Source organism: Coregonus lavaretus, assembly GCF_964263955.1.
Source record: "Coregonus lavaretus genome assembly, chromosome: 20".
NCBI classification, from domain to species: Eukaryota; Metazoa; Chordata; class Actinopteri; order Salmoniformes; family Salmonidae; genus Coregonus; species Coregonus lavaretus.
In genome coordinates, this window is record NC_140007.1 from 32,292,737 (window position 1) to 32,313,327 (window position 20,591).

The 20,591-nt window shown below is 41.3% G+C and overlaps 1 protein-coding gene across 2 annotated transcripts; it reads left to right on the forward strand.

The window, feature by feature from the left end:
• The first annotated feature begins 657 nt into the window (after positions 1-657).
• cd63 (CD63 molecule) lies at positions 658-16,307 on the forward strand. 2 transcript variants are annotated; one of them, XM_084185135.1, is made up of 8 exons: positions 658-734; positions 2,315-2,400; positions 8,786-8,974; positions 10,734-10,808; positions 10,948-11,046; positions 12,318-12,464; positions 12,586-12,669; positions 15,803-16,307. In XM_084185135.1, the coding sequence occupies exons 2-8, from the start codon at positions 2,335-2,337 to the stop codon at positions 15,866-15,868; spliced, it is 726 nt and encodes a 241-aa protein (XP_084041261.1). In that variant the 5' UTR covers positions 658-734; positions 2,315-2,334; the 3' UTR covers positions 15,869-16,307. The 2 variants fall into 2 exon arrangements, with proteins under 2 accessions (XP_084041261.1, XP_084041260.1); XM_084185134.1 differs by having other exon boundaries at positions 671-1,098.
• The last annotated feature ends 4,284 nt before the right edge of the window (positions 16,308-20,591 follow it).

Below are 20,591 nucleotides of genomic sequence, written 5' to 3' on the forward strand. Positions count from 1 at the left end.
CGTTGCTTGTGTTACCCGCCCTGGGGCAGCGAAGGCTGTGATTTTTGCATTTTTCACAAGAGTATCACTGGAAGAGGAGGATTTACGCTTTCTGTGGTTCTCTAGTAAGTCTGTGTACTTTGCCAGTTTGTTGGGGTGAACCCTCTGTGGATAAAAAAAATCTGTGAGGCTACAGGGAGATCAAGACATTAAAAGAGACTCATTATCACATCAAATTTGGATATATATATATATATATATATATATATATATATATATATATATATATATATAGAGAGAGAGAGAGAGAGAGAAAATGTTTAAAACATATGTAACCTAAAAGACAAAAAAAAAACGAATTTAGGAAACTTACCGCTACATGTTTCCTCAAGTTAGATGTTGAGTTCTTGAATGCTGAAATGTCCGTTTGTTTTGGTAGACACCGCATAATGTAGCTGCTCTTTCGCACTTTTACTAAGGTAAACATGCTTTCAATATGAGGCCAGGGGTGCGGGTGTTCCTCCTCGTCTGTGTCTGCATTGCCGACGGCTAATTCTGACATTTGTGTTGCTACGACTGTAAAGCCAACCCGTACCGCCACTGAGATTGAGTATGGTAACGTGATGAGACTGCACAACTACGTTTGATTGGTGAAACACAGTCACGTGGTAGAGCCTTAGCGGAAGTCTCTCTCTGTCAAAATAAAACATTAAAATAAGGCATATGCGGGGGGATAAAGACAATGACGCGTAGAGGTAAAAAGAAAAGTAACGACCTCATTGTAGCGGAGTAAGAGTACAGTTTCTTCTTCACAAATCTACTCAAGTAAAAGTAAAAAGTATAGTGATTTAAAACTACTCCTAGAAGTATAATTTTTTCAAAAACTTACTCAAGTAAATGTAACGGAGTAAATGTAACTCGTTACTACCCACCTCTGCCTATGTGTTGACTAGACTGTAATTTTCCATGATCACGTTTACGTTTGCTGGATCAGATGTAGAGAGGGAGGGGCTTATAAAACTGAGAATTGCGTCGCTGACTTCACCAACTTGTTTCCAAATTTCAACCATCGCCTCGAATCACTTCGCCGCCTCTACTTATTTTAATTGGAAAAAAAAGGTACATTGTACGCCTATTTAATCCACATATTGATTCGATTGATGTTGTAGTCTATAGTCATTATTAAATTCAAGAAAAAAATAAAGTTTGAGAGATAAAGATGTTGAACTAAGACTGTAGCCTAATATAATAAACCTTCTGTCTTTACGGTTACTTAGTTTTCATGAAAAAGTTATGTATTTAGCTACAAAAACTATATAACAAATCAAATTTGGCTACAACAATAGTTACATCGTATCGTCTGCACCGGTGTGTTTTGTTGTGTGGTTGGTTCACTGCTGTGGTGAGCAATGGATGTCGCAGTCTTGATGACTAAAACACTTTTCAGTCAAAATGCTTAACTGCTATAATGCTTCTCACGTAGTAATTATTCCAATATCAAATGTTTTTTCTCATGATCTTTTGTTGTTTTGTGTCCATTTGTCATTTCAATTATAGCAGGTCTACATAGCCAATTAAGATTAGTAGGAGATGTGAATTGAAATAATCTTAATCTGAAACAGGAAGGCACCAAAAAAGTATACTTTTGATGAACCTATGTCACCCAATATAAGAACCAACATCATTGTTATGAACCATAGCCTACATTACAGTAAATTCTGGATAGTAATCAAGCACAAATGGGATTTTTCATGTTGCCTAGACTCTGTGGTCATAGTAGTCATAATAGCCTAATGAAATCCAATGAGATTACATTTACCCCAGATCTAAACGCATATACACTTGTGCAAACTAAACTCTTGAAACAAATGTGGTTTAATGTTAATCTGCTGTTTAAACATTTGTGAAAAAAGCCTTTCACTGACAGCAAGCCTGTGATTCTCAACTGTTGATAGGACATCACGTCCTTATGAATTTATGAGTAATATTTTACTAGGCACAGTTTGTTCCTATATGTGTTGATTCATTTTTGCCTCCAGTCTCAATTAAAAGGTCCCCCAACACATCAACTGATTCCTTTTATTTATTTAAATTTTTTACATCAACTGATTACTGGCCTACCTGTCAGTGTCAATATTGGCCTTTCATTCGTGCATATTCTCAGCATACCATGCCAGTTTTCTGTCACCATTGACGCAATAAAAGATGAGCTAAACACACTAGGCCTAGACAATGAAGCAACAAGCGATATCCTGAAACTAGCCAACTCTTTGTAATACAAAATAATAGTTATTTACTGTCTAGTTAAAATTAATTTTTCTTTGTGTTGATCCAGGGACTTGATCCGAACTAACCATGGGTGTCGAGGGGGGAATGAAATGTGTGAAGTACCTACTCTTCTTTTTTAACTTCATCTTCTGGGTGAGTAATGCAGGTGGAGGTTTGGAAACCCGACTGGCTAGGATGTGCTGCTTCTGTCCTGTGAGGTCTGTGAAGTGTCAACTTGTGGCTCTAATACAGCTCAGCGTCTAGATTGATTGTGAAATGCCTCTGACACTTAGTTAACCCATCTCATGATTAATTCAGGGGGTTCACAGTTACTCTAACTGCTACAGGGAAATTCCATGGTAATGGATTACGCTGAGACTCAGATTTTTCACTGTAAAATGTATACCAAACAAAAGCCATGAATTTAAAGTTTAACAAACCATACAACTCCATGCACATGGACTACTTTTAATAATTTCCACTGAACATTTTACAAAAACACATTTACAGGAAGAACTGTGCAGGTACAAAGATTTGGTAACAGAATAAAACTGATGGAGATTTTACTGTAATTCTGTTATGAAACTTTTACAGTAAATTTACATTTTGTATTTATTTACTGTGTAAATTGTTCAAAGTAGTCATTGTGCATAGTGGTATGGTTTGTTAAATCAATGTTTTTTGTTTGGCATACATTTTAAATTGAAAAATCTTAGTCCCAGCGTAATTCCGTTACAGTGGAATTGCCCTGCAGATCTACTGTAGCGTATTAGTTTGGTCCATGTGATATGTTTAAGACAAGTCAATTATTTAAACTCCTACTTAAAACGGAACATCTACGAACCCAGTATTCGGGGAAAGAGCATTTGTTCATCATGACTCTTTATGGCTGTAAAAGTTACACACACCTCCTCCGCAACTGTCAGTTGTGATGTAGATAGCTACAAAGTAAATGTTTATGTTGGTTGTGGGACAGAGAGCAGAGCAAGGTTTCACTTTCCATTAGTTTACCTCCGTTTCCTAGTCTCTTAATGTTTGGCATTAAACTGATATTTGTTATTTTTAGTTACGTGACCCAGCTTATAAGTAGTCTGTAACTGTTTGTGTATTTATTGAATCTATACTGAACAATATATACATGTAAAGTGTTGGTCCCATGTTTCATGAGCTGAAATAAAATATCCCAGAAATGTTCCATACGCACAAAAAGCTTATTTCTCTAATTTTCTGCACAAATTTGTTTACATCCCTGTTAGTGAGCATTTCTCCATTGTCAAGGTATTCCAGCCACCTGACAGGTGTGGCATATCAAGAAGATGATTAAACACCATGATCATTACACAGGTACACCTTGTGCTGGGGACAATAAAAGGCCACTAAAATGTGCAGTTTTGTTACATAACACAATGACACAGATGTCAATTGGCATGCTGACTGCAGGAATGTTGTCCGAAGCTGTTGCCAGAGAATTGAATATGTTCCTTTCTCTACCATAAGCCACCTCCAACGTCGTTTTAGAGAATTTGGCAGTACGTCCAACCGGCCTCACAACCGCAGACCACGTGTAACTACACCAGCCCAGGACCTCCACATCTGGCTTCTTCACCTGCGGTGGATAGCTGATGAAACTGTGGGTTTGCACAACTGAAGAATTTCTGCACAAACTGTCAGAAACCGTCTCAGGAAAGCTCATCTGTGTGCTCATCATCCTCACCAGGGTCTTGATCTGACTTCAGTTTGGCGTCGTAACCGACTTCAATGGGCAAATGCTCACCTTCTATGGCCACTGGCACGCTGGAGAAGTGTGCTCTTCACGGATTAATCCCGGTTTCAACTGTACCGGGCAGGTGGCAGACAGCGTGTATGGCATCGTGTGGGCGAATAGTTTACGGATGTCAACGTTGTGAACAGATTGCCCCATGGTGGGGTTATGGTATGGGCATGCATAAACTACGGACAATGTACACAATTGCAAAATTTGAATGCACAGAGATAACGTGACGAGAGATACCGTGCCATTCATCCGTCGTCATCACCTCATGCTTCGGCATGATAATGCACGGCAACATGTCACAAGGATCTGTACACAATTCCTGGAAGCTGAAAATGTATCAGTTCTTCCATGGCCTGCATACTCACCAGATATGTCACCTATTGAGCATGTTTGGGATGCTCTGGATTGACGTGTACTACAGCATGTTTCAGTTCCCACCAATATCCAGCAACTTCGCACAGCCATTGAAGAGGAGTGGGACAACATTCCACAGGCCACAATCAACAGCCTGATCAACTCTATGCGAAGGAGATGTCTGGTGCTGCATGAGGAAATTGGTGGTCGCACCAGATACTGACTGGTTTTCTGATCCACACCCATACATTTACATTTACATTTAAGTCATTTAGCAGACACTCTTATTTTTCAAACGGTATCTGTGACCAACAGATGCATATCTGTATTCCCAGTCATGTGAAATCCATGGATTAGGGCCTAATTATTTTATTTCAGTTGACTGATTTTCTTATATGAACTGTAACTCTTTGAAATTGTTGTGTTTATTTTTGTTCAGTGTATTTCTTTCCAACGCCCCATGACTATGTCAGCTTGTAATCCTCCTGTTGTAAGGCCACTGCGCAAGAGTCTGTCAGCTGACCCAGGACACACACACACACACACACACACTTCTGCGCTTTACATGTATTTCCTTCCTTGCTGCAGTTTATTGCCCACTCACTGTGTCTGTATTACAGGCTTACTGAAATGTGTCCAACAGTACATACAGAACACATTATCAGTGACAAAACAGAGAGAGAACAAATATGAAACTATTCAAGTAACAAGACTTTCGCTGTAACATCTGACTAACCTTTTAACTCTTGGGAGCATAGAACAGATTATTAGTGATTTACTTCACTGGACGGAAAGGGTCTATCAGGGGATATCAGGGGCGGCAGGTAGCTTAGTGGTTAAGAGCGTTGTGCCAGTAACCGAAAGGTCGCTGGTTCTAATCCCCGAGCCAACAAGGTGAAAAATCTGTCGATGTGCCCTTGAGCAAGGCACTTAACCCTAATTGCTCCTGTAAATCACTGTGGATAAATCTTTATCTATTTATTTCTGGATATCTGACATTTTATTAGATATAAGGAGTAGACATGCTCCAGATACGCATGTCCTTAATTTCATATACGGAGCTAGGATATTCTCCGTAATGGGACAGTTTCTACATCTATCCAATCCAGACCTCAAATCTCACTGCTACAGTACGAGTCCAGGGAGAAATCTGGGGTGAATATGTTTAAGACACACACCTGATGCGCATGCACCCGCTTACATACAGTGCATTCGGAAAGTATTCAGGCTTAGATATGTCAGCATGTTGACACATACCGTTTCCGGAGTTAGAATATTCTACAAATACAGTGCATTTGGAAAGTATTCAGACCCCTTAACATTTTCCACATTTTGTTACATTACAGCCTTATTCTAAAATGGATTCAATCTTTTTTTCTTCATCAATCTACACCCAATACACCATAATGACAAAGCAAAAACAGTTTGTTAGAAATGTTAGCGAATTTATAAAAAAATTTACTTAGCACATTTTAAATAAGTATTCAGACCCTTTACTCAGTACTTTGTTGAAGCACCTTTGGCAGCGATTACAGTGTTGAGTCTTCTTGGGTATGACGCTACAAGCTTGGCACACCTGAATTTGGGGAGTTTCTCCCATTCTTCTCTGCAGATCCTCTCAAGCTCTGTTAGGTTGGATGGGGAGTGTCGCTGCACAGCGATTTTCAGGTCTTCTCCAGAGATGTTCGATTGGGTTCAAGTCTGGGCTCTGGATGGGCCACTCAAGGACATTCAGAGACTTGTCCCGAAGCCACTCCTGCGTTGTCTTGGCTGTGTGCTTAGGGTCGTTGTCCTGTTGGAAGGTGAACCTTTGCCCCAGTCTGAGGTCCTGAGCGCTCTGGAGCAGGTTTTCATCAAGGATCTTTCTGTACTTAGCTCAGTTAATCTTTCCCTCGATCCTGACTAGTCTCCCTGCCGCTGAAAAACATCCCCACAACATGATACTGCCTCCACCATGCTTTACCGTAGGGATGGTGCCGGGTTTCCTCCAGACGTGACGCTTGGCATTCAGGCCAAAGAGTTCAATCTTGGTTTCATCAGACCAGATAATCTTGTTTCTCATGGTCTGAGAGTCCTTTAGGTGCCTTTTGGCAAACTCCAAGTGGGCAGTCGTGCCTTTTACTGAGGAGTGGCTTCCATCTGGCCACTCTACCATAAAGGCCTGATTTGGTGGAGTGCTGCAGAGAGGGTTGTCCTTCTGGAAGGTTCTCCCATCTCCACAGATAAACTATGGAGCTCTGTCAGAGTGACCATCTGGTTCTTGGTCACCTCCCTGACCAAGGCCCTTCTCCCCCGATTGCTCAGTTTGGCCAGGCGGCCAGCTCTAGGAAGAGTCTTGGTGGTTCCAAACTTCTTCCATTTAAGAATGATAGAGGCCACTGTGTTCTTGGGGACCTTCAATGCTGCAGAATTATTTTGGTAGCCTTCCCCAGATCTGTGCCACGACACAATCCTGTTTCGAAGCTCTACGGACAATTCCTTCGACCTCATGGCTTGGTTTTTGCTCTGACATGCACTTTCAACTGTGGAACCTTATATAGACAGGCATGTGTGCCCTTCCAAATCATATCCAATCAATTGAATTTACCACAGGTGGACTCCAATCAAGTTGTAGAAACATCTCAAGGATGATCAATGGAAACAGGATGCACCTGAGCTCAATTGACCTCAATTCACCTGAGTAATTGTCCTTATTTTCAGCATATCAAAAAGCATATCAAGATCCGGATATGGACCTCAGCCAAGAGAAGCATATCTGGAATCAATATAGCTTAATATATTGATTGTGCTGAGAAAACAGATATGCGATGTATTTGTCAACATGAAGAGAGAAAATAGGATGTTGCATATCTCAGGATATTGAATGAGTCCATATCCGGCCATAGGAATTGTCCATGTGTGATATTCGGAGTAATCCCAATATCATATATGTGTAAAAGAGAAAGGTGGGGAGGAGGAGAGAGAATCGGTGTGAAAGTGTAATCTGAGTCTTGTGACCATTTCAGTGTTATGACAATATCATGTGACTTGTTCACTGATACAAAGCGTTCATGTGAAAAGTTAAGATCTCTGGACTAATCCCTCGCTGTGTAGATTTTTGGACTAATTCTTGGTCTTCTTGGTCTTCTTCTTGGACTAATTATTGGTCTTCTTCTTGGACTAATTATTGGTCTTCTTCTTGGTCTTCTCTCTTTTCTTCTTCTCTTTTCTTTGTGAGAGAGAGAGCTCTGTCGCACGCTGGGTATGTACATAGTCAATGGTAGGCTTCGAGGGGACTCCTACGGTAGGTACACCTATAGCTCATCTCTTGGCAGTAGTACTGTAGACTACTTTATCACTGACCTCAACCTAGAGTCTTTCAGAGCGTTCAGTCAGCCCACTGACACCCATATCAGATCATAGTCTACTTGAGCAGAGCAATACTCAATCATGAGGCATCAAAACCAAAGGAACTGAATAATATTAAGAAATGCTATAGATGGAAGGAAATTACTGTGGAAACCTACCAAAAAACAATTAGGCAACAACAAATTCAATCCCTTTTTTAGACAACTTTCTGGACAAAATATTTCACTGTAATAGTGACGGTGTAAACTTGGCAGTAGAAAACCTAAACAGTATATTATTTTGACATATTCTCCTATGAAATATTTGATCTCAAATCCAAAATTCTGGAGATTAGAGCCACATTTATTACTTTTTTCATCACTGTGTCTCCATGTAGTTCAAGGTATTGCTGTAATAGGTCCAGCATCTGTCAACCAATGCATACAAAGGTGTGTTTGTGACCCTCCTGTTTACTCAACTTAAGCAGGTTGTGTTTGTGGTTATTTAAATGACGAGGGCTGGACACTATTGGCAAATAACTATGATACTATCTCTTTAAAGTAAAGAAAAAATGCTGCGAATGTGACTACTTTTTAAAGATATCTCGAAGGATTTTTGCGCGTGTGTCCTTGATCCATATTAGTTAATTTGAATGCTCATTTAGGACCCAGTAACCTGACTGGTTCCAGCATACCTGAGTGACAAGGGGTTACTAGAAATGGCTCCAGGTCTGAATGCTATTGTGAACTCATTACAGGACCTGAAGCATCTTTTGATTGAGACGGGGTTAAGCCAGGATCTGATGAGTCTTTAGTACTTTCTTGTCATTTTAAAAGTATGGCCTCTTACAATAACAAATGTATAATTATGTAGTACAGATTATGAAATAGTCTAAACCAAAGCATGTGAAGACAAAGTAAGATCCTGTTCACATGACTTATTTAAAAACGTTTGAATATCTGTTGCGTTGTACAATGCTTGTAGAAGCCTGTGCGTGAATGGGGTCTAAGATGTAAATGTATATTTCTGTGACTTCTAATCATGAACTCTCTCCTCCATCTCTCCATTTCTTTATCTCTCTAGCTGTGTGGTCTGGCTCTGATAGTTCTGGGAGTCTTGGTTCAGGTGGCTCTTCACAGCACTGTAGTGATCAATAATGTCTCAGCCTCGTCAGCCCCCATTGTCCTCATCGTGGTGGGGGTCATCATCTTCTTCATCGCCTTCTTCGGCTGCTGTGGAGCCTGGAAGGAGAGCTACTGCATGGTCTCCATGGTATGTTCACGTATGACATGACACACGACATGATATAACCTCTATGCAGGAGAGCTGCTGCATAGTGGTCACCGTGGTATTCCAAACAAAATGTGTTGTATACACATTTGATGTTGGGTCCACATAGGGCTGTGGCGGTCATGACATTTTTTCAGCTGGTGATTGTCAAGCAAATAAATGCTGGTCTCACAGTAATTGACTGTTAATTAACATAAACACATTTAGCATCTCCTGGCTTCCACACATAGCCTACAAGCCACTGATGCAGATCTTTGGAACATCAACATTTAAAAAAGTCTAATAAATCCATTTAATATAGCCTACACCATCACAATAAATCCATTGTTTATTTTAGACAGGTCTAAAGAAACATGATATGAAGAAAATGTAGAAGAACTGAATAGCATACTCTGAGTTGTCCTTATGTTAGGCCCTGATCTGGCTATGCCAAATGGCTCTGGACTACACTAGTTCATTTAGCAGACAAGATTTGCTTAGAATTCCGTTGCATTCTGTGGCAATGCGAGCTGTGGCAAGAAGGTTTGCTGTGTCTGTCAGCGTAGTGTCCAGAGCATGGAGGCGCTACCAGGAGACAGGCCAGTACATCAGGAGACGTGGAGGAGGCCGTAGGAGGGCAACAACCCAGCAGCAGGACTGCTACCTCCACCTTTGTGCAAGGAGGAGCACTGCCAGAGCCCTGCAAAATGACCTCCAGCAGGCCACAAATGTGCATGTGTCTGCTCAAACGGTCAGAAACAGACTCCATGAGGGTGGTATGAGGGCCCGACGTCCACAGGTGGGGGTTGTGCTTACAGCCCAACACCGTGCAGGACGTTTGGCATTTGCCAGAGAACACCAAGATTGGCAAATTCGCCACTGGCGCCCTGTGCTCTTCACAGATGAAAGCAGGTTCACACTAAGCACGTGACAGACGTGACAGAGTCTGGAGACGCAGTGGAGAACGTTCTGCTGCCTGCAACATCCTCCAGCATGACCGGTTTGGCGGTGGGTCAGTCATGGTGTGGGGTGGCATTTCTTTGGGGGGCCGCACAGCCCTCCATGTGCTCGCCAGAGGTAGCCTGACTGCCATTAGGTACCGAGATGAGATCCTCAGACCCCTTGTGAGACCATATGCTGGTGCAGTTGGCCCTGGGTTCCTCCTAATGCAAGACAATGCTAGACCTCATATGGCTGGAGTGTGTCAGCAGTTCCTGCAAGAGGAAGGCATTGATGCTATGGACTGGCCCGCCCGTTCCCCAGACCTGAATCCAATTGAGCACATCTGGGACATCATGTCTCGCTCCATCCACCAACGCCACGTTGCACCACAGACTGTCCAGGAGTTGGCGGATGCTTTAGTCCAGGTCTGGGAGGAGATCCCTCAGGAGACCATCCGCCACCTCATCAGGAGCATGCCCAGGCGTTGTAGGGAGGTCATACAGGCACGTGGAGGCCACACACACTACTGAGCCTCATTTTGACTTGTTTTAAGGACATTACATCAAAGTTGGATCAGCCTGTAGTGTGGTTTTCCACTTTAAATTTGAAGGTGACTCCAAATCCAGACCTCCATGGGTTGATACATTTGATTTCCATTGATAATTTTTGTGTGATTTTGTTGTCAGCACATTCAACTATGTAAAGGAAAAAAGTATTTAATAAGATTATTTCATTCATTCAGATCTAAGATGTGTTATTTTAGTGTTCCCTTTATTCTTTTGAGCAGTGTATATTCTTCATCGTAATATTTTCTCCCAAGTTCTCTATCCTTCTGGGTCTGATCATTATCACTGAGATTGGTGCAGCCATCGCTGGATACGTCTTCAGAGGCAACGTGAGTATACTCATATCAGGCAGCTTTTTTACAAGTCTACCTATCTATACAGTAACGTATGTACAGTCTTCACTCTGTCTACACCTATCAACATCATTTTTTGTAATTCCACAAGTTAACCATGTTTTTCTTTATTTAGCTGACAGTCATTGTCCATGAGAGTCTCAATGACATGGTCACCAAATACAGCAACGGCACCGACGAATTCAAGAAGGCCCTGGATAAACTGCAGATTGATGTTGGTATCAACCATTAAGTATTGGTAGATGATAGATCTATATGCTTTGGGACAAAATAAACAATTGACATACACTAGCTAGGTTTCCATCCAATTGGCAAACAGATTTTCATGCGAATATTCTAAAATCTGCATAAAAAGAATGTATGCATTTTTCCACCAGAGATGTGTTTCCATCAAATTGACTTGTTGCAGGTAAAAGGTTGTGCGTGATGACATAGTGCACATAAAAATACATTTTGCAGTTAAATTCCCATGTACCAAAAAAAAAAAAAAGATAAGCTAAATGGGTTTCCATCGCATTTTCAACTCTACTGATGTTTTTTGGACAAAACATTTTTTGTGCCCACTCTGGTATTGGCACATGCGCTCTAGCCAACACCTCACAGATACAGTGCGGGTATAGCCTACATGATGAGATTATTATGAACAAAATAGTGTTTTTATTTGTCAAACGGCAGCCAAGCATCGATGATCATGTTACCAGAATAAGACCCTCGATATTTATTGGAAAGGAGCATCAAGCTCATCAACTTGCACTTTCACCACCCTGTGAAGTTCATAACTTATTTAATCTGTAGCCTAATAAACTGCATGCTTTCCCGATGAGTCGTAGTTGGAGGACCACACATGTCATCGCGTGACTTCAAGTTTACTTTCGAATTTATGGTTATTATATCAATATTTGCGCATAAAAGCATTTCCACTGACATTTCTTGCTAATTAATTTTACCAACACAAAAAGATCACACCTTGTCTAGCATATTTTGTTTTGGCGACATTTATAAAGTTTACCGACAAATGTTCTGTTTCCATCAGGCCTGCCATAAAAAATGTTTATCCGACATGTACTTTACTCGCATAAAAAAGTTGGATGGAAAACTGGTTACTGATACTTTTGTGACACCACCTTCAGGGGAGGTCCGACATACCACTTATTGGATCTGCAAATGTAGACATTTTACTGCATTCGATCCTACATCTTTCATTTGTTGTAATGTGAAAAGTTTGCATTCTGTATATGTCTTACTTAATTTGCTTAATTTGGCACCTCATGTAACATGACTCCATCTTGTTAGTGTGTAAGTCTTCTATGCCAGATGTTTCTTGTCTTTGTCTTCTTCTGTTGACATTATTAAGAAATATCCTGGCCTGCTTCCGGTCTGTTGTTTCCCCCGTCTAACTTACTAACCTTACTACGTCTCTTCCTTTATCTGGCTTTCCCTGTCTACCTGTCATGTTCAAACTTATTCTTGCTGTTCTTCATCCAGCTGAAATGCTGTGGCGTGAGCAACGCCACTGATTGGAGAGGCAACTTTGGGTCTGAGAACAACTCTGTGCCAGACTCCTGCTGTGTCAATGTCATCGCTGGCTGTGGTCAGGGGGCCATGGAGGATTCAAGCAAGGTGCACCAGACGGTAAGGTCCAACCCAGTGGTTGATTTGTTTTTGTGTGAAAAAATACCAATTAATCCAAGCAAAAATACTTCCAGAAAAGTGTATGGGTCGGGAATGACATTTCTCTCTGATTGCTATCTAGGGGTGTCAGACTGTTGTGGAGGAGCTGTTGAAGAAGAACATCATGTGGGTCATTGTAGCGGCACTGGTGATCGCTTTCGTGCAGGTAGGAGCAAGCAAACACACAGTCAACCATATACATTTGCACACACAAATCCTGGGCTTGGAAGACCGGCTGATTGTAGATGTTAGTTCAACACACACATATACAGTACCAGTCAAAGGTTTGGACACACCTACTCATTCAAGGGTTTTTCTTTATTTTTAATATTTTCTACATTGTAGAATAATAGTGAAGACATCAGAACTATGAAATAACAAATATGGAATCATGTAGTAACCAAAAAAAGTGTTAAACAAATCAAAATAGATTTTAGATTCTTCAAAGTAGCCACACTTTGCCTTGATGACAGCTTTGCACGCTCTTGGCATTCTCTCAACTAGCTTCATGAGGAATGCTTTTCTAACGGTCTTGAAGGAGTTCCCACATATGCTGAGCACTTGTTGGCTGCTTTTCCTTCACTCTGCGGTCCAACTCATCCCAAACCATCTCAATTGGGTTGAGGTCGGGTGATTGTGGAGGCCAGGTCATCTGATGCAGCACTCCATCCCTCTCCTTGGTCAAATAGCCCTAACACAGCCTGGAGGTGTGTTTTGGGTCATTGTCCTGTTGAAAAACAACTGATAGTCCCACTAAGCGCAAACCAGATGGGATGGCATATAGCTGCAGAATGCTGTGGTAGCCATGCTGGTTAAGTGTGCCTTGAATTCTAAATAAATCACTGACAGTGTCACCAGCAAAGCACCATCACACCACCTCCTCCATGCTTCACGGTGGGAACCACACATGCGGAGATAGTCCATTCACCTACTCTGCGTCTCAGAAAAACACGACGGTTGGAACCAAAAATCTCACATTTGGACTCATCAGACCAAAGGACAGATTTCCACCGGTCTAATGTCCATTGCTCATGTTTCTTGGTCCAAGCAAGTCTCTTCTTATTATTGGTGTCCTTTAGTAGTGGTTTCCTTGCAGCAATTCGACCATGAAGGCCTGATTCATGCAGCCTCCTCTGAACAGTTGATGTTGAGATGTGTATGTTACTTGAACTCTGTGAAGCATTTATTTGGGCAGCAATCTGAGGTGCAGTTAATTCTAATGAACTTATCTTCTGCAGCAGAGGTAACTCTGGGTCTTCCTTTCCTGTGGCGGTCCTCATGAGAGCCAGTTTCATCATAGCGCTTGATGGTTTTTGCGACTGCACTTGAAGAAACTTGAAAAGTTCTTGAAATGTTGACTGACCTTTGTCTTAAAGTAATGATGGACTGTTGTTTCTCTTTGCTTATTTGAGCTGTTCTTGCCATAATATGGACTTGGTCTTTTACCAAATAGGCTATCTTCTGTATACCACCCCTACCTTGTTACAACACAACTGATTGGCTCAAACGCATTAAGAAGGAAATCAATTCAACAAATTAACTTTTAACAAGGCACACTTGTTAATTGAAATGCATTCCAGGTGACTACCTCATGAAGCTGGTTGAGAGAATGCCAACAGTGTGCAAAGCTGTCATCAAGGCAAAGGGTGGCTACTTTGAAGAATCTAAAATATATTTTGATTTGTTTAACACTTTTTTGGTTACTACATGATTCCATATGTGTTATTTAATAGTTTTGATGTCTTCACTATTATTCTACAATGTTGAAAATAGTTTTTAAAAAAAAATTTACAGACAGATTATTTCACTTAGAATTCACTGTATCACAATTCCAGTGGGTCAGAAGTTTACATACACTAAGTTGACTGTGCCTTTAAACAGCTTGGAAAATTCCAGAAAATTATGTCATGGCTTTAGAAGCTTCTGATTAGGCTAATTGACATAATTTGAGTCAATTGGAGGTGTACCTGTGGATGTATTTCAAGGCCTACCTTCAAACTCAGTGCCTCTTTGCTTGAAATCAAAAGAAATCAGCCAAGACCTTGTAGACCTCCACAAGTCTGGTTCATCCTTGGGAGCAATTTCCAAATGCCTGAAGGTACCACGTTCATCTGTACAAACAATAGTACGCAAGTATAAACACCATGGGACCACGCAGCCGTCATACCGCTCAGGAAGGAGACGCGTTCTGTCTCCTAGAGATGAACGTACTTTAGTGAGAAAAGTGCAAATCAATCCTAGAACAACAGCAAAGGACCTTGTGAAGATGCTGGAGGAGACGGGTACAAAAGTATCTAAATCCACAGTAAAACGAGTCCTATATCGACATAACCTGAAAGGCCGCTCAGCAAGGAAGCAGCCACTGCTCTAAAACCGCCATAAAAAAGCCAGACTACGGTTTGCAACTGCACATGGGGACAAAGATTGTACTTTTTTGAGAAATGCCCTCTGGTCTGATGAAACAAAAATAGAACTGTTTGGCCATAATGACCATCGTTATGTTTGGAGGAAAAAGGTGGTTGCTTGCAAGCCGAAGAACACCATCCCAACCGTGAACATGGGGGTGGCAGCATCATGCTGTGGGGGTGCTTTGCTGCAGGAGGGACTGGTGCACTTCACAAAATAGATGGCATCATGAGGATGGAAAAGTATGTGGATATATTGAAGCAACATCTCAAGACATCAGTCAGGAAGTTAAAGCTGGGTCTTCCAAATGGACAATGACCCCAAGCATACTTCCAAAGTTGTGGCAAAATGGCTTAAGGACAACAAAGTCAAGGTATTGGAGTGGCCATCACAAAGCCCTGACCTAAATCCTATAGAAAATGTGTGGGCAGAACTGAAAAGGCGTGTGTGAGCAAGGAGGCCTACAAACTTGACTCCGTTAACACCAGCTCTGTCAGGAGGAATGGGCCAAAATTCACCCAACTTATTGTGGGAAGCTTATGGAAGGCTACCCGAAACGTTTGACCCCAAGTTAAACAATTTAAAGGCAATGCTACCAAATACTAATTGAGTGTATGTAAACTTCTGACCCGCTGGGAATGTGATGAAAGAAATAAAAGCTGAAATAAATCATTCTCTCTACAATTATTCTGACATTTCACATTCTTAAAAGAAAGTGGTGATCCTAACTGACCTAAAACAGGGATTTTTTACAAAGATTAAATGTCAGGAATTGTGAAAAACAGAGTTTAAATGTATTTGGCTAAGGTGTATGTAAACTTCCGACTTCAACTGTAATATCTCACACACACATTTGCATGTTTTCTAACTGTGTTTTTGTGTGTGTGTTTCAGATCATGGGCATCATATTCGCCTGCATGTTGATGAGGGGCATTCGCAGTGGCTATGAAGTCATGTGATTATTCTTCCAATAACGGGTGGGGAGTGGCTGACAGTCAGTCAAATTATCAAATCAAATTTGATTGGTCACATACACATTTATTTTGCCGACGTTATTGCGGGTGTAGGGAAATGCTTGTTCAAACATTTGTGATTGAGAGTAACATTTATTTACACATTTCTTATTTTCGATGTAAACACATAAAACAGGTGCCTTTGTATTAAGGCCAAAATGTCACCTGCCAAGAATATCAATGTTTTGTTATTTTTTAGATAATTATTTGTAATTTAATAGAGCAGCATTCTCAAATTGGAGTTTGCACTTGTTTTTGTTGTCTCGTGTTTTGAAAGTGAAATGTTCTTTTAACTTTAATCTTATGAACATTTTCTACTCTAAAATGTATGTTTTTCTTCCTGGTTCCCCAATTTCTAAGGATTTTTATTAAAGATTTCAGTTGATACCTTTTCACCTTTGTTGATTGACTCTGATGCTCTCTAGTGTGTCCAAGTGGAACATTTGCTGTGGCTCCTCACTGAGTGGAACACCTGACTGAATCTACACTGAACAAAAATAGAAACGCAACATGTGAAGTGTTTGTCCCATGTTTCATGAGCTGAAATCAAAGATCCCAGAAATGTTCAATACGCACCATTTCTCTCATTTTGTGCACAAATTTGTTTACATCCCTGTTAGTGAGCATTTCTCCTTTGCCAAGATAATCCATCCACTTGACAGGTGTGGCATATCAAGAAGCTGATTAAACAGCATGATCATTACACAGGTGCACCTTGTGCTGGGGACAATAAAAGGCCACTAAAATGTGCAGTTTTGTCACACAACACATTGCCACAGATGTCTCAAATTTTGAGGGAGTGTGCAATTGGCATGCTGACTGCAGGACTGTCCACCAGAGCTGTTGCCAGTGAATTGAATGTTCATTTCTCCACCATAAGCCACCTCCGTCGTTTTAGAGATTGGCAGTACATCCAACCAACTTCACAACCACAGACGTGTAACCACGCCAAACTGTAAGAAACCGTCTCGGGAAGCTAATCTGCGTGCTTGTCGTCCTTAACAGGGTCTTGACCTGACTGCAGTTCAGCGTCGTAACCGACTTCAGTGGGCAAATGCTGACCTTCGATGGCCACTGGCATGCTGGAGAAGTGTGCTCTTCACAGATGAATCCCGATTTCAACTGTACCGGGCAGATGGCAGAGAGCGTGTATGGCAGCGTGGGTGACTGGTTTGCTGATGTCAACGTTGTGAACAGAGTACCCCATGGTGGGGGAATGGGCAGGCATAAGCTTCGGACAACTAACACAATTGTATTTTATCTATGGTAATTTGAACACACAGACACTGTGACGAGATCCTCAGGCCCATTGTCGTGCCATTCATCCGCCACAATCCCCTCATGTTGCATGTTTGGGATGCTCTGGAACGACGTGTACGACAGCGTGTTCCAGTTCCCCCCAATACTCAGCAACTTCGCACAGCCATTGAGAGGAGTGGTACAACATTCCACAGGCCACAATCAACAGCCTGATCAACTCTATGCAAAGGAGATTTCGCACTGCATGAGGCAAATCGTGGTCACGCCAGCAACTAACTGGTTTTCTGATCCACGCCCCTACCTCTTTTTATTAAGGTATGTGACCAACCGATGCATCTGTATTCCCAGTCATGTGAAATCCATAGATTAGGGCCTAATCAATTTATTTAGTGTGTGTGTATGTGAGACACAAGTCTTATCTCATCCTACCCCCTAACAGTTCCCCACATTAATCACAGCTTGTTATATTAAACAATCTATATCAGTACAGTACAAACCTATTATGTTTAATCATTAATGTATTATTTCTAAGCTAACAGCACATCTAAAATATAAGAGAATAATTTCCCACAATCCCCCTTTTCACACCTGCTGGGTGTGAACCCAAAATAAGAAAACCCAAAATAAGAAATTTCAGGGAAATTTAGGGTGTCACTCGTTAAAATACAATACAAACGAAAAGAATCACACTTTTATTAATAGGCAATAATGATAATAAAAAGTCCTTCCATCTACACCCAACTTGTACTAGGTTGGCTACCAGCCACCCAGTAACTTTAAACCTTCACATAAGGAAATACAAACATTCACAATGGTTAAGTTGATTAATAAAGCATAAAACATAAACAGGGAAGTAAACTTTGGTCCCCTTTAGACACCCACTAGGGTGTCACTCCACCACCTCACCAATAGCAAACCAAGGGTCATCCTTTGTCAACCCCATCTCAGTGTCTGCATCCCCTTCTTGAGCCCCTAGGAGGGGCATCATACCAGCCGTATGCACGACATCTGTAACAGACTTTCTCAAACAAGGAATTACACAGGCAGCACAGCACATTAATATTAGAAACACAACTACTAGAGTCAGAAATCCAGTAACCACCAATGATGCGAACTTACCAAACCACTCCCCCAACCAGGAGAACAGTCCATTTCCCTCCATTCCAGCCATGCTCTTCATTTCAGCTGATAGTTTATCTAAACCAACTAGAGATACTCCCGTCAGGACTGGTATTGTTAGGGATAAATGTACAACAATGGCTTACCATTCTATAGACACCACCCCTTTCTGCCTGATCTAGAGCCAACCTCTTTTTACTAAGTCATAAGAGTGAGATGGCGGATAATTGTTCAAAAGATCCTTTCTGTTGCATCCCTAGTCTAGCCAATAAATCGTTGTTGGTCGTAATAGATATAATGAATCCAATTCACAATTTTGTTTATTGTCACCCACCAAAAGAACGTGGTAGTAAACCCTTCCCCTAATTGTTTCATAGCTCAGTATCCATCCGATACCCCCCTTGGTATCCCAATCGCATCCATCTAAATAGGGCTATTCTCCTTCTTGTTAAAACTCCTCCTACATCTGTTTAATCCTTGGTTCCTGGTGACTAATTCTAACTAGCTGAACCAGTAGAACCAGAGCGCATGTATCTAGCCACCCCTTTGGAATTCTCTGCCTTACACTGCCTTTACTGGCACACGCCCACCACACATCGGTTACAGGGGTTGTAAGGTTTAGAATTCTCTCCTGTGCTTCCGAACTTAAATCTCCAATTGATAATTGGTGATGTCTTTGTTTCTCTTTAACCCCCATCTGGATGTTCAGTCCCCCTCGTTCTCATATCCCCATCCCCAAGTGTATTTAAACACCTGAGTCTACGAACAATCCGCCGTGGGGGCCGAACACGAATATAATGGGATTTTATAATCCCAATTTTCTTATTGACATGTACCCCCACCCATTGGCTACGTCCCTAACCCTTATTTTAAATCTGACAGTCTGCCCTTCTCTGACTCCCATTTTGTAGGCCACTCGTCCTTGACGGTCAGTATGTCGGGTCGCTTCTCTTCTCTTTTACTTCTTAACAATGGTAAGGGCATAGCACAACTGGTGGTGGATCTTGACATATCAAGACCATTACCGAGACTGATGCAACTCAAGTTATCCATATTCCCCAAAACCGCCAACCCTCTCCTGTCCTCAGTCTTTCTGCTTGGTACTACCCCATACTCACACCCTGAGAACACACTACAGTGATGATAGGCCGGGGTAGGAGATCTTCGTTAACAGAGGTGATCCCCAGACCCTATTGGTACAGTTCTTCTCTCTAACTCTGCATGTGTTCAGTGGTGCTTGCATGTGTTCTTACCTTTTTGCAGTGGGTAACGTGGACCCAGGTTACTCTTTCTGCTATTCTAATGGCAAAGGCAGTGACCAATATAACCTGATAGGGCCCTTCCCAACAGGCCTGCTTCCAGTTTTTCTTCTTTAGGGACTGGATGCTCACCAGTCACCTGGTTAGATAGAGTGGGTCACCTTCTCCTTTAGTTCACCTGTGGGGCACAAAACCTCTGACATACGGGTGTGGTTAATAAACTATCTTCACACATGTTCAGCTCTCAATTTCTATTTCTGACTGCATTCTCTTTCTAGACTGTATGTAAAATCTTTTTTTTAAAGTATTTTGTCCTCTCCTTCGTATATATTTATTATTTAATCCTACCATCTCCTACCATCCCCCCTTTGTCACATGTTTTGCTCATGTGTCAATATTACCACCTACCTAAACAATCACTTAGGTAATATTGGTAATTTATCATCCAATTGCCATCCCTTATTTTTACCCCCTAATTTTAACATAACAACCCGTTATAACCATCATACTAGGTGTGTTGTTTTTTTATTTGAAAAACCCAATTAGAAAAACAACAACCACAAATAGCCAGGCCCCACTTGATTTGGTAGACTCACTGCCTAACTTCACTACTGCTCCCCCTAGCCCTGGGCAACATTCCAATGAGATAAGCTAATCTCTTTCTCCTGGTTATAATTTTGTTAACCTTCAATTACCATCAGTAATCTAAAGATGGTAGTTCACACAAAACATGATACAGATATCCCCAGTCCTAACCCATCAATAATTGTTTTGTATCAATCTAATTCCTCATAACTAATCCATAAAACCACTCAAAATTCCTTGAGTATACAATGATTATTTAATTGATTATCCTAAATCTGCTACATGTGATCTCATCTCAAATGATCCATTATCAATTATTTGATCAACCCCCTAGGAAAATCTGTCTCCCCTTCTATTGTTCCGGTCCCCCCTATAAATGTCATATTTCATTTTTTAGCCAATACAATCACAGTTACATCAAATGTTCCCTCCTTTGGCCATTTAGT

What these genes read in the sequence shown, in the direction of transcription:
- cd63 (XM_084185135.1), top strand. Translation starts at nt 2,335, where the DNA reads ATGGGTGTCGAGGGGGGAATGAAATGTGTGAAGTACCTACTCTTCTTT. An exon ending in TGGATAAACTGCAGATTGAT is followed by an intron (nt 11,047 to 12,317) that starts GTTGGTATCAAC and finishes TTCTTCATCCAG; the next exon opens with CTGAAATGCTGTGGCGTGAG. An exon ending in TGGTGATCGCTTTCGTGCAG is followed by an intron (nt 12,670 to 15,802) that starts GTAGGAGCAAGC and finishes TGTGTGTTTCAG; the next exon opens with ATCATGGGCATCATATTCGC.